Source organism: Somniosus microcephalus, chromosome 8, assembly GCF_052327205.1.
Source record: "Somniosus microcephalus isolate GS21.2 chromosome 8, FLI_Smic_1.0, whole genome shotgun sequence".
Taxonomy (NCBI): Eukaryota; Metazoa; Chordata; class Chondrichthyes; order Squaliformes; family Somniosidae; genus Somniosus; species Somniosus microcephalus.
The window spans coordinates 242,378,663-242,393,380 of record NC_140994.1 but is presented as its reverse complement, the minus strand read 5'-3'; the positions used below and the strand labels follow the sequence as shown (position 1 = coordinate 242,393,380).

Sequence of the window (14,718 nt, the reverse complement as noted above, 5' to 3'; positions counted from 1 at the left end):
CAGGGCACTGGAGGCGAGGCGAGAGAGAGAGCGATATGGCTTCCCGAGGGACTAGTTATACCCTTCCTGGTAGCCCTTATCTCCCGCCAGATCAGCTCATTTCTTTTGTCTGACCTGGACGTGTTGAAGCTCATACAAAGGGTACCGATCTGGGCCCATCGACCTGAATGGCCGGTTAATCGGTTTTAAACGTCTTATCAGTCTTCCCCTTTGTCCAACTGGTTTTGTGATGTGGCCATTCCAGTTTGAATGCCCCGTTGATCATTTGCAAACAGTGCTGATGTTCTCTAACGAAGGTCTGAATGCAGCTATGCTTGTCCCATTACATATTGAATAGGCCTTGCTTGCTCTTGATTGCTTGTGCAAACAACCTTGATGGGTTTTAATCAGAGGCCCGAATGCCACTGGGTTTGCTTCTCATGCATAAATGCAGAAGGTCTGTCTGCATTCTAATTTCTGGAAAATTCCTTCTTTGTCAGTCCAAACTGAAACTTACAGGCCTTGGCCATGAGGTTGACTGCAGCCATCTTGTTGAGCCCTGGAGCCCTGGATTTTAAACTCAGTCCAACCAGGGTTTTTTTAATAAATCAAAAGTAAATCTTCGGGGGAGACATGAAATTTGCGAATCCTTTCAAATGCCCCCAGTAGGAGGCGGGGCTACTGGAAGCACAACCCTTCCCTCTGGGGTGGACTCCCATTCAATATCGCGGCTCCATGTGCAACAGCGCCACGAGCGTTGGCACATAGCGAGGGGGTACTGCAGGCCTCCCTCCCCTGATTAAAGGGGAGGGGCCTAGCGCAGCTTGCACCGGGGCCCAGCTGGACCACCAGGGAGCGGGGTATCGGCAAAAGAGCCCGGCACTCAAGAGGCGTGTTGGGCTGACCGATCGCGGCCAGCACCCCGCAGGAGGAGGCGAGAGGGGGCAGGTGCTGGCAGGCGGCCCAAAATAAAAGTCCGCCCAGCACCTGCCCTTTAATTTGCTCCGCCGCGGCCGCAAACACAGCGTAGATAGTTTACCTTTGTCACAGTCTCAGAGGATGGCATTCATGAATTTGATAAGAACCGTTTCGGTACTGGGGCAGGGGGAGGAACCTGATTGGAGAGATTCAAACATGGAGTTCCGGGAATGATGGGCACGGTTTTGGGAGGCGACAGCACGTTCCAGGACTTTGGAGAGGAAAGGGAGGTTGGAGATGGGGAGGTAGTTTTGCAAGGACAGAGGGTTCAAGGGTTGATGTTTTGAGGCGAGTGGTGATGACGGCAGATTTGAAGGAGAGGGTGACAGTACCTGAGGAGAGAGAACTGTTAACAATATCAGTTAACATGGGAGCCAGAAAAGGAAGGCGGGTGGTCAGCAGTTTAGTAGGGATAGAGTCGAGGGAGCAGAAAGTGGGTCTCATGGACAAGATGAGGTCGGCGAGGTCAGGAGGGGCGATCGGAGAGAAACTGGAGAAAGATGTGAGTTCAGGGCGCAGGCAGGGGGGAACCTTAGACAAAGTTTGGCCTGGTTGTCTAGGAGAAGGAAGGGAAGTGGCAGAGGCAGCTGATTGGATGGTCTCAATCTTAGAGACAAAGATGTTCATGAGCTCCTTGCACTTGTTATTGGAGTTGAGTGTGGAGGAGACGGGAAGAGGGGTTTAAGAAGACAGTTTGCAGCAGAGAAAAGAAGCTGGGCATTATCTTGGCATTCCATAATAATCCTGGAATAGGAAGCAGTTTTTTCAGACGAGAGCAGGACCTGATAATGCTTTATGTGCTCCAGCCAGATCTGGCAGTGAATCCTAAGGCAGTTGTCCGCCATATCTGTTCAAGCCTGCGTCCCTTGGACTTAAGGGAGTTGTGATGAGGGCCATACTGGGGGAACGGCCAGGGTGAGAGAGATAGTAATGGGTTTAATAGGGACTCGGGCATCAAAGGGGGTGGTGAGGGTGTGATTAAACAGATCGGTAGCTGCAGAAATAACATGGTGAATGGAGGGCTAAAGGCTGGACAGTTGGGATTTTGGAAGTGCAGTTGTAAGTGAGTTGGGAGAGAGTTTTTTCAAGGGGCGGACACAGAAGTAGAGTTGCGGGGGGGATGGGACGGGTGGAAGGCGGATGTGGGTGGAGAGCAATACGAGGAAGTGGTCACAGATGTACTTATCTGTCATTGACACGATGGGAGTACGAGGCCACGTGAGATGGCCAGGTCAAATCATAAAATGGCCATGAATGGGTTGAAGCCGAGCTTTTGAGAGGCAAAGTCTTAGTCCAAATCGTCACCACGATGTGACATTTGATGTCTGCTGATGTCTGCAGATGAGGTCTGGAACTCTAAACACTGCTGGATCTCCGCCCGCACCAACACTTTTCCAGCAGAGGTCGCTTTGTAACTCTGTGACACCATTTTTATGTCAAGGCTACTCTCGGTAATCCTGCACCATTAACACTCGCAGTCCTGAAAAACACAAAATCCACTGTGGCTCTTCTAGAGAGTCCAAGGGGTTAATTCGTCAATTCATGATTTCCTTCTGTCACCCTGGGGAAATATCCACTCAAATTAAGAAACTTCAAATTTAACAAAGCCCAAAATCTGTTTCCATTCAGCAATGTGAAAGTTGTTGCTTGGTGAATTAAAGCAGCTGTCAGTGCTTTGTGTGTTTATAAGGAGGCGGAGCCAGATATGGTCAGACTGGCGCAGCTTGTGTAACACAGCTTTCACCTGAAGCTCAAAACATCGCCCAGAGAAAAGGAACCAAACTCCAAAAGTCTCAGTGCCGTCAAAACCTGCACAAAGATCCTGATACAATTCAATTCTGGATTAACTTTAAACACAGTCTTGTCAGGAAAGGCAGCTTTTCAGTTGGTTCATCTCATTTAAACTGCAGAAAGCAAGAGCAGTTTTGAGCTGAAATCCAATTCAAACAAAGTGCTTTGAAGAAGTTCAAATTGATGGACAACCCGACCCCGTCCTGCACCTGGAACTTGGGATTCTTCAAAGCTGCATTTTATCTTCTTTTGTAGAAAAACTCTTTGGGGGGAAAATTGGGCTGGTTTGCGCTGCTCGTTAGCGCCCGGGCACGGCGCTGCTAATGCCTCCCGCGAAATTCAGCGGGTGGTTAGTGGCGGCAGTAGCCGGTAGCGCCCCGCGAAGCTGCACCGCCGGCAATTACTTCATCGCCGTGCGCAGCGCCCCGCTCGCGCTCCGGCCGCAAACTTCCCTTTCGCCCCCCTGACCTATCGCCGGATGATGTGTCCGACAGGATCAGGGGGCGTTTCTGCAGCGGTGGTGATGCTACTTAAAGGCCAGGTGTTGGGCGGCCATTTATATTTTGGCCGACTGCCAGCACCTGCCCCCTTTCCCTTTGTTTCTCGGGGTGCCGGCCGCGATCGCTCCTCTTGAGTGCCTGGCTGTTTTCACCCACCCCGCTCCCCGGGGGTCCAGCAGGGCCCCGGTGCGCGCAGCGCTAGGCCCCTCCCCTTTAATCAGGGGGGAGGCGAACAATGACGCGGTGCTACGAGCCGCCATGCATGGCGCTGCTACACGAAGCGCCGTGAAATTCAGTCGTGCCTCCCCAAGCAGGAGGGGGAGTACTTTCCAGTAGCACACCACCTCCTGCTGGGGGCGCTACCACTGAATTTATGAATTCAAAACAGAAGGACTCAATATCTCAAAACTAATACCCACGTGTGTGCACACACAGAGAAAGCAATGAACAAACTGAAGACAGCCTATGCTTACAGAAAAGACATTGATTAAAATGCTTGAAATACTCCCAACATGACGGACAAGATGACAGAGGGTTAAACTGCTTTTCGCTCTGTGAAGGGAAAAGAGGGCGGAGCTGACACCACAAACAAACATCACACAGACACATTGTTAAGAGAGACTTTCAAACAAAAGGAAAGCTGCAGCTTGTTAAACATTCACAGCATTCTTAATGTCAAGCCCTCAGCCAATGGGGATGGTAGGATAGTGATTATGTTACTGGACCAGTAATCCAGATGCCTGGATTTATAATCCCGAGATGTGGTCCAAATCCCACCATGGTAGTTTGTGAATTTGAATTTAAATAAATAAATCGGGAATAAAAAGCGATCGGATAGTCGTAAAAATCCAACTGGTTCACCAATGTCCTTCAGGGAAGGAAATCTGCCGTCCGTACCTGGTCTGGCCTACATGTGACTCAGGACACACAGCAATGTGGTTGACACTTCACTACCCACAACAAAATGAAGCCTCTCGTTAGCGTCCGGGCAAAATTCCAGAGGTGGTTAGCAGCCATGCGTAGTGTAGTACGTCCAGTTCTGGTCAGTCCAACAACAAGTACTGTGTCCAGTTCTGGTCAGTCCCGCCTCGAGTACTGCGTCCAGTTCTGGTCAGTCCCGCCTCGAGTACTGCGTCCAGTTCTGGTCAGTCTCACCTCGAGTACTGTGTCCAGTTCTGGTCAGTCCCACCTCGAGTACTGTGTCCAGTTCTGGTCAGTCTCACCTCGAGTACTGTGTCCAGTCCTGTTCAGTCCCACCTCGAATACTGTGTCCAGTTCTGGTCAGTCTCACCTCGAGTACTGTGTCAAGTTCTGGTCAGTCTCACCTCGAGTACTGTGTCCAGTTCTGGTCAGTCCCACTTCGAGCACTGTGTCCAGTTCTGGTCAGTCCCACCTCGAGTACTGTGTCCAGTTCTGGTCAGACCCACCTCGAGTACTGTGTCCAGTTCTGGTCAGTCCCACCTCGAGCACTGTGTCCAGTTCTGGTCAGTCCCACCTCGAGTACTGTGTCCAGTTCTGTTCAGTCCCACCTCAAGTCCAGTTCTGATCAGTCTCACCTCGAGTACTGCGTCCAGTTCTGGTCAGTCCCACCTCGAGTACTGTGTCCAGTTCTGGTCAGACCCACCTCGAGTACTGTGTCCAGTCCTGGTCAGTCCCACCTCGAGTACTGTGTCCAGTTCTGGTCAGACCCACCTCGAGTACTGTGTCCAGTTCTGCTCAGACCCACCTCGAGTACTGTGTCCAGTTCTGGTCAGACCCACCTCGAGTACTGTGTCCAGTTCTGGTCAGACCCACCTCGAGTACTGTGTCCAGTTCTGGTCAGTCCCACCTCGAGTACTGTGTCCAGTTCTGGTCTGTCCCACCTCGAGTACTGTGCCCAGTTCTGGTCAGTCCCACCTCGAGTACTGTGTCCAGTTCTGGTCAGTCCCACCTCGAGTACTGTGTCCAGTTCTGGTCAGTCCCACCTCGAGTACTGTGTCCAGTTCTGGTCAGTCCCACCTCGAGTACTGTGTTCAGTTCTGGTCAGTCCCACCTCGAGTACTGTGTCCAGTTCTGGTCAGTCCCACCTCGAGTGCTATGTCCAGTTCTGGTCAGTCCCACCTCGAGTACTGTGTCCAGTTCTGGTCAGTCCCACCTCGAGTACTGTGTCCAGTTCTGGTCAGTCCCACCTCGAGCACTGTGTCCAGTTCTGGTCAGTCCCACCTCGAGTACTGTGTCCAGTTCTGGTCAGACCCACCTCGAGTGCTGTGTCCAGTTCTGGTCAGTCCCACCTCGAGTACTGTGTCCAGTTCTGGTCAGTCTCACCTCGAGTACTGTGTCCAGTTCTGGTCAGTCCCACCTCGAGCACTGTGTCCAGTTCTGGTCAGTCCCACCTCGAGTACTGTGTCCAGTTCTGGTCAGTCTCACCTCGAGTACTGTGTCCAGTTCTGGTCAGTCCCACCTCGAGCACTGTGTCCAGTTCTGGTCAGTCCCACCTCGAGTACTGTGTCCAGTTCTGGTCAATCCCACCTCGAGCACTGTGTCCAGTTCTGGTCAGTCCCACCTCGAGTACTGTGTCCAGTTCTGGTCAGTCTCACCTCGAGTACTGTGTCCAGTTCTGGTCAGTCCCACCTCGAGCACTGTGTCCAGTTCTGGTCAGTCCCACCTCGAGTACTGTGCCCAGTTCTGGTCAGTCCCACCTCGAGTACTGTGTCCAGTTCTGGTCAGTCCCACCTCGAGCACTGTGTCCAGTTCTGGTCAGTCCCACCTCGAGTACTGTGTCCAGTTCTGGGCAGTCCCACCTCGAGTACTGTGTCCAGTTCTGGTCAGTCTCACCTCGAGTACTGTGTCCAGTTCTGGTCAGTCCCACCTCGAGTACTGTGTCCGGTCCTGTTCAGTCCCACCTCGAGTACTGTGTCCAGTTCTGGTCAGACCCACCTCGAGTACTGTGTCCAGTTCTGGTCAGACCCACCTCGAGTATTGTGTCCAGTTCTGGTCAGACCCACCTCGAGTACTGTGTCCAGTTCTGGTCAGTCCCACCTCGAGTACTGTGTCCAGTTCTGGTCAGTCCCACCTCGAGTACTGTGTCCAGTTCTGGTCAGACCCACCTCGAGTACTGTGTCCAGTTCTGTTCAGCCCCACCTCGAGTATTGTGTCCAGTTCTGGTCAGACCCACCTCGAGTACTGTGTCCAGTTCTGGGCAGTCCCACCTCGAGTACTGTGTCCAGTTCTGGGCAGTCCCACCTCGAGTACTGTGTCCAGTTCTGGTCAGTCCCACCTCGAGTACTGTGTCCAGTTCTGGTCAGTCCCACCTCGAGTACTGTGTCCAGTTCTGGTCAGTCCCACCTCGAGTACTGTGTCCAGTTCTGGTCAGTCCCACCTCGAGTACTGTGCCCGGTCCTGTTCAGTCCCACCTCGAGAGCCGTGATTGAGTCGGCCTCCACCACCCTTTCAGGCAGTGCATTCCTGATACTAACCACTCGTTACACAAAAAAGTTTTTTCTTATGTCGCCTTTGGTTCTTTTGCCAATCACCTTAAATCTGTGTCCTCTGGTTCTCGACCCTTCCGCCAATGGGAACAGTTTCTCTCTATCTACTCTGTCCAGACCCCTCATGATTTTGAACACCTCGATCAAATCTCCTCTCAATCTTCTCTGTTCTAAGGAGAACAAATCCAGCTTCTCCAGTCTATCCACGTAAATGAAGTTCCTCATCCCTGGAATCATTCTTGTAAATCTTTTCTGCACCCTCTCTAAGGCCTTCACATCCTTCCTAAAGTGCCGTGCCCAGAATTGGACACAATACTTCAGTTGAGGCCGAACCAGTTTTTTTATAAAGGTTCATCATAATTTCCACGCTTTTATACTCTATACCTCTATTCATGAAGCCCTGGATCCCGTAAGCTTTTATATCTGCTTTCTCAACCTGCCCTGCTACCTTCAATGATTTGTGCACATATACCCCATGGGCTCTCTGTTCATTCACCCCCTTTCAGTCAGCATGTTATTTCCAGACCCGAGGGGAATTGCGAGAGCTGCTCATTGCCCGAGTCCCATTAGGAAATGCAAAGTGTTCTTAGTGTCTCCCATATAGGGTTTGGCAAAAGGCTCAACATCCTTGTCTTTACTGGTGTTCACTCTATCCGAGACCACTTGATAGCTGATGCTGTGCCATTGGTGATCCCTTTACCGATACACATACACGTCAATCGAAGCCCTTTCCCTGCTGGTCCGTGTGTGAACCGCCCCGTGTTGACCATGGCCGGGTCTCATTGCTGGTATAACTCGTGACGACACAGTGCCAGTCACCCGAGAGGCTTCTCGATTCACCGAGGGGCACGACGCTGCCCAACACGCCAGCGAGCATTAAGGTCATGGGTCAACCGCGGGAATATATCTGAAAGAGGGAATATATGCTCTTGGTTAATATCTGACAGCACTGAGTGTTTAGGTTGCAAGCGTAAAATATCGATAATCATTGACTAAATCAGGGCTTCAATCTCACTAAATGATTTAATTTAAAGAATAATGGGGAACAATTGGGTCGCGCCCCCTTTGGAGCATTAACTTCGCCGGGTCGCTGCTTTTAGCCCCTCAAAAAAGTTATTGCCCTCTTGCCGGAGATTGAATGGTAACAGCCCCCAGCAGGAGGCGGGGCTACTGGAAGCGCTACCCCTCCCTCTGGGGGGGCTCCCATTCAGTATCGCGGCGCCACATGCAACAGCGCCATGTGTGTCGGCCCAGAGCGAGGCGGTGCTGCAGGCCTCACTCCCCTGTTTAAAGGGGAGGGGTTTGGCAAAGCACGCACTGGGGCCCTGCCAGACCACCGGGGAGTGGGGTGTCAGCAAAAGAGCCCGGCACTCAAGAGGAGTGTCGGGCTGACCGATCGCGGCCGGCACCCCGCAGGAGGCGGCGAGAGGGAGCAGGTGCTGGCAGGCGGCCCAAAATAAATGTCCGCCCGGCACCTGCCCTTTAATTTGTGGCGCCCCGGCCACACACACGGCACCCTGACCCTGTCGGACAATCTCTTTAACTGAGACAAACCCTGAAAACAACCTGCGAGAGACTCGCTCCACCTCATCTCCCGAGGTTTCTCTCTCTCTTTTGGAGCTGGCGAGCAGCCAGCAACATGCGAGAGACTCGAGCTTCTCTCTCTCTCTCTCTCTCTCTCTCTCTGTGTTGGAGCTGGCGGCTCACAGACTGGTTTGAAATTAACCCTTTCAATCCCACACACACATGTACATTGGGAATTTCCAACTCCAAGTCCTTCTCTTGGTGTTTTTAATGGTTCTCACCTATTCCTCAGGTAGGGAGGGTTCAGGATGTTTCAACTCCCCTCATCCTTTAATCAAAGCAGATAATTCCAAGCTCTGGGTTTTCTGTGACAGTCTCTTAATTAACCGTTTGAACCAACACACTGCACAAATTAGAATGATGAGGGCAATTATCTGGGCTGTGACAAAACTCATTGATATTATTCTAGCCCCTGGGTGCTGAGCTGTGTTGTTAACCATCTCCCACCATGCAACATTCCCAAGGGTAGACGTCTCCTTTTCGGACATTGGGATGTTTTACTGCGCTTTATAAATGCAAGTTGTTGTTGTTGGGCTTTGATTAACAGGTTTTCTCTCTCTCCAGATTATCTGATCAGAAGATCGGGGGGGTGTCTGGAGGACTTTGCTTATCTGCCCCGTGTGGTCCCAATGTCTCTGTTAGCGGCCAGGCTATCGAATACACTTTTCTTATTGTTCAGTATAGATGGCGACAGAAACATCTCCAAGAGAAAGCTATCAATTAACGATTCTCACCTGCACTTTCCTGACTTTCACTATAATGTACTCATGGGTGCCCTCACACATCTTTCAACCACCTGGGGCAATGACTCTGGACCCCATTTGGTGGGGCAGTTTCTCTGCTTCCATCACAACCCTTCAATCACTGCCTCTCACACCATTTCACTCATCCTATTAATTACCATTTCATCTCATTCCTGAGCTCTGGAGGAATTTTACTGTCCAATACAATATTATCATCAACCCATAAAACACAGAGTAAACGTTCCCAACTTGGGCCAAGTCATCAACACATTTTTGTTTATTATATCATTTCAAAATTATCCCAAATCCAGAGAGCAGTATTGTGGAACTGGCAGGACTTGTCAATGTAATCCAATCCGGCCAATAACCGCCCCATCAGTCTACTCTCAATCATCAGCAAAGTGATGGATGGTGTCTTCGACAGTGCTATCAAGCGGCCCTTACTCACCAATAACCTGCTCACTGATGCCCAGTTTGGGTTCTGCCAAGACCACTCAGCTCCTGACCTCATTACAGCTTTGGTCCAAACATGGACAAAGGTGCTGAATTCCAGAGGTGAGGTGAGAGTGACTGCCCTTGACATCAAGGCAGCATTTGACCAAGTGTGGCATGAAGGAGCCCTAGTAAAACTGAAGTCAATGGGAATCAGGGGGAAAACTGTCCACTGGCTGGAGTCATACCTAGCACAAAGGAAGATGGTTGTGGTGATTGAAGGTCATAAGAACATAAGAAATAGGAGCAGGAGTAGGCCAATTGGCCCCTCGAGCCAGCTCCGCCATTCAATAAGATCATGGCTGATCTGATCCAAACCGCCAATCCACTATGACAGGACTATCTCCTGAATCTAACAGAATTAGACACACGAAACAGGAGCAGGATCAGGCTACACGGCCCCTGGGCCCGCTCCGCTACCCACAGGGCCATGACCGATCCGAACCTAGACTCATGTCCAAATTCCTGCCCGCTCCCCGTAACCCTTAATTCCCTTTTCTTCTAGGAAACTGTCTATTTCTGTTTTAAATTTATGTAATGATGTAGCTTCGACAGCTTTTTGGGGCAGCATATTCCATGGACCTACCACCCTCTGAGTGAAGTAGTTCCTCCTCATCTCAGTTTTGAAAGAACAGCCCCTTATTCTAAGACTATGCCCCCTAGTTCTAGTTTCACCCATCATCTGGAACATCCTCCCTGCATCCACCCGATCCAACCCCTTCATAATCTTATATGTTTCAATAAGATCGCCTCTCATTCTTCTGAACTCCAATGAGTAGAGTCCCAATCTACTCAACCTCTCCTCATATGTCCATCCCCTCATCCCCGGGATTAACCGAGCGAACCTTCTTTGTACTGATCATCACAGGCCCAGGACATCGCTGCAGGAGTTCTTCAGGGCAGTGTCCAAGGCCCAACCATCTTCAGCTGCTTCATCTATGACCTTCCCTCCAACATAAGGTCAGAAATGGGGATGTTCACTGATGACTGCACAGTGTTCAGTGCCATTCACAACTCCTCAGATAATGAAGCAGTCCATGCCCGCATGCAACAAGACCTGGACGACGTTCAGGCTTTGGCTGATAAGTGGCAGGTAACATTCGTGCCACACAAGTGCCAGGCAATGACTACCTCCAACAAGCGAGAGTCTAACCACCGCCCCTTGACATTCAATAGCATTACCATCGCCGAATCCCCCACCATCAACATCCTGGGCACACCATTGACCAGAAACTTAACTGGACCAGTCACATAAATACTGTGGCAACAAGAGCAGGTCAGAGGCTAGGTATTCTGTGGCGAGTGTCTCACCTCCTGACTTCCAAAAGACTTTCCACCATCTACAAGGCAAAAGTAAGGAATGTGATGGAATACTCTCCACTTGCCTGGATGAGTGCAGCTCCAACAACACTCACGAAGCTCGACACCATCCAGGACAAAGCAGCCTGCTTGTTTGGCACCCCATCAACCACCTTAAACATTCACTCCCTCCACCACCGGCGTACCGTGGCTGCAACGTGTACCATCTACAAGATGCACTGCAGCAACTCGCCAAGGCTTCTTCGGCAGCACCTCCCAAACCCGCGATCTCTTCCACCTAGAAGGTCAAGGGCAGGTTTGTTTGAGGGTTCGGGGGAAGCTCTCCTGCTCCTCCAGGCCCACACGCAGTGCTGGAAAAACACTTGCCTGCTGGATCTGGCAGCTCCCGCCTCCCTTCAGCTGTGGGGATTCCCGAGCCCCGGGATAGACGGCCCACAGCCGTTAAATCCAATCGCTGCCAAAATCTGAGGCACGGAGCCTGATTTAAATATTATAATTACCAGCCCGCCTCTCCTGAGCGGGTTACTCGGCCCAGACCCAACCCGCCGCCGTTAAACGGGAAGGAGGCACCTTCCCTGCTTCTTGTCTCCACCACCAACAGTCTCCTGAAACCCCTCTCCTCTGCCCCACCTCCCTCACCTCCAACAACAAGTGCCAGAAGCTCAGGGACTTCTTTGTCAGCAAGATTGAGGCCATCGTTCAGCTCCCTCTGCCACTTCCCTCCTTTCTCCAAGCGCAACAAACCAAACCATCCCCAAGTTTGCCCCTGCTCTAGCCCTGAACTCCCATCTCTCCATAATTTCTCTCCTATCTCCCCTCATGCCCTTTCCGTGCTCATCTTGTCCATGAGACCCACCTTCTGCTCTCTTGAACCTCTTCCCACTAAACTACTGACCACCCAACCTCCCTTCCTGGCCCCCATGCTCACTGATAGTGTAAATGGCTCTCTCTCCTCAGGTACTCTTCCGCTCCCTTTCAAGTCTGCCATCATCGCCCCACTCCTCAAAAAAACTCACCTTGACCCCTTGGTCCTTGCAAACTACCGCCCCATCATAACCTCCCTTTCCTCTCCAAAGTATTTGTATGTGTTGTCACCTCCCAAATCGGTGCCCCTCTTTCCAGCAACTCCGTGTTTGAACCTCTCCAATCAGGTTTCTGCCTCTGCCACAGTATTTAAACAGCCCGACTAAAAAGTCCCAAATGACCTCCTGTGTGACGATGACCCTGGTGCACTATCCCTCCTCATTCTTCTCGACCTGTCTGCAGCCTTTGACACGGTGTCACACCACCCTCCTCCAACGCCTGTCCTCTGTTGTCCAGCTGGGTGGGACTGCCCTCACCTGGTTCCACTCTTACCTATCCAGTCATAGCCACAGAATCTCCTACAATGGCTTCTCCTCCCGCTCCCGCACTGTTACCTCTGGAGTCCCCCATGGATCTATCCTTGACCCGCTCCTATTTCTCATCTACATGCTGCCCCTCGGCGACATCATCTAAAAATCACAACGTCAGGTTCCACATGTACACTGACGACTCCCAGCTCTACCTCACCACCACCTTTATCGACCCCTCCACTATCTTTGATTTGTCACGCTGCTTCTCCGACATCCAGCACTGGATGAGCAGAAATTCCTCCAACTAAATATTGGCAAGATCGAAGTGATTGTCTTCGGTCCCGGCCACAAACTCTGTTCTCTAGCCATCGATTCCATCCCCCTCCCTGGCCACTGTCTCAGCCAGAAGCAGACTTATCGCAATCTCGGTGGCCGATTTGACCCTGAGCTTAGCTTCCGACCCCTGATCCTCAGCATCACGAGGACCTCCTACTTCCACCTCTGTAATATCACCCGTCTCCGCCCCGCCTCAGCCCATCAGCTACTGACACCCTCATTCAGGCTTTTGTTACCTCCAGACTCGACTATTCCAAAGCTCTCTGACCGGCCTCCTACCTTGCACCCTCCATAAACAAAAGCTCATCTTAAACTCTGCTGCCCGTATCCTAGCTCGCACCAAGTCCCGTTCTCCCATCAGCCCTGTGCTCACTGACCTGCATTAGCTCCTGGTCCGGCAACACCCTGATTTCAAAATGTTCACCCTTGTGTTCAAATCCCTCCGTGGCCTCACCCGCCCCTATCTCCGTAATCTCCTCCAGCCAATCCCACTCCGAAAACTCTCTGTTCCTCCAAATCTGGCCTCTTCTACATCCCCAACTTCCTTTGCCCCACCATTGGCAGCCCCGCCTTCATCAGTCTAGGCCTTGAGCTCTGGAATTTCCTCCCCAACCCTCTTCGCCTCTCCCTCTCCTCCTTTAAGACGTTGCTCTAAACCTCCCTCTTTAACCCAGCATTTTCTCACCTGTCCTAATGTCTCCTCCTTTGGCTCAGTGTCAATTTTTGTCTGATTACGCTCCTGTGAAGCACCTCGGGATGTTTTACTGTGTTAAAATCGCGATATAAATGCAGGTTGTTAATTTAAACAATTTCCAATGAACTTTACAGGAAGAATTGGAGAGAGGAATCAAGAAGCTTCGGCGAGTCCAGCAGAATTGTTCCAGCAAAGAGCGAGACTTGGGGAGATCAGAAGCTGAAATAAAGGTAGGGAAAAGTGGAACTGGATTTCGAAAGGGTTTCTCTCCCCACTGAGTCAATGAGCACATCAGAAACAGGCCTTCCAAACCAGGCTGGCTCTGTTGGGGCTGACTCACAATCAGGAATGGTAGCGTAGTGGTAATGTCACTGGGCTAGTAATCCAAAGACCTGGACTAATGATCCAGTAGAAGTGAGTTCAAATCCTACCATGGCAGCTGGGGAATTTAAACTCCATTAATTAAAAAAAAAACCCTGGTTCACTAATGTCCTTTAGGGAAGGAAATCTGTCGTCCTTACCTGGTCTGGCCTATATGTGACTCTGAAGTTGCTGCAAGTGGAAAATGCTGCTATTGTTATTTAAAGGCTTCTACTCACAGTCACGGGGGCCTCGCATTCAAGTATCTTTGGGAGAGGGAATGGTGGAAGCGAAGAAGATGTGCGCAGAGGGAGGAGGAGGAGGGCAATGAGGGTTCTCAACAGGAGGCCTTACCCACCTAGGGTCTTCCCAGAACACTCCTCTTATGTCCATTTAAGTGAGGAGCAGTGTATTAGGAGGCTACACTTCACCAAGGAGGTGGTCACAGAACTCTGCCAGACCTGCAGCCTGAGAGCAGGTTGAACACGGCTCTCCCAGTGACAGTTAAGGTCACCGTGGCCCTCAATTTCTTCGCCAGCGGATCCTTCCAGTCTGTAGCAGGAGACATTGATAACATCTCACCGTCCATCTCTGAATCCGGGCGGTCACTGAGGCTCTCCACACCAGGAGAAGGGACTACGTTGTCCTCTCACTGAGCAAAGAGAAGAAGGACGAGGACGCATGTGGCTTTGCCAGGACAGGGGCTTCCCCATGGTGCAGGGCGCCATCGACTGCACCCACATGGCTTTGCAAGTGCCATATAACAATCCTGAAATCTTCCATAACTGCAAAGCCTACATAGGAGCAGGAGTAGGCCATTCGGTCCTCCAAGCCTGCTCCGCCATTCAATATGATTATGGCTGATCCTCTATCTCAGTACCATGTTCCTGCTCTCTTCCCATAATCCTTGATGCATTTTGTGTCTAGAAATCTGTCTATCTCCTTCTTAAATATATTCAGTGACTTGGCCTCCACAGCCTTCTGTGGTAGAGAATTCCACAGGTTCACCACCCTCTGAGTGAAGAAATTTCTCCTCATCTCAGTCCTAAATGTCCTACCTCCAGCCTCCTAGCCATTCTTTTGGCCAAGTCCACTTCCATTCTTCCCCGTGAGGGCCTGTTTACTTCGTGCAATGTATTC

The 14,718-nt window shown here is 51.1% G+C and overlaps 1 protein-coding gene across 4 annotated transcripts in view; it reads left to right on the top strand.

Annotated features, from left to right (window-relative positions):
- LOC147114213 (E3 ubiquitin/ISG15 ligase TRIM25-like) overlaps positions 1-14,718 on the top strand; it is a 229,947-nt gene that overhangs the window by 13,935 nt on the left and 201,294 nt on the right. For all 4 annotated transcript variants that reach the window (XM_085995876.1, XM_085995878.1, XM_085995877.1 and 1 more), the window contains exon 2: positions 13,353-13,448. In XM_085995876.1, the coding sequence (XP_085852002.1) occupies positions 13,353-13,448 (96 nt within the window). The remainder of the gene's footprint in view (positions 1-13,352; positions 13,449-14,718) is intronic.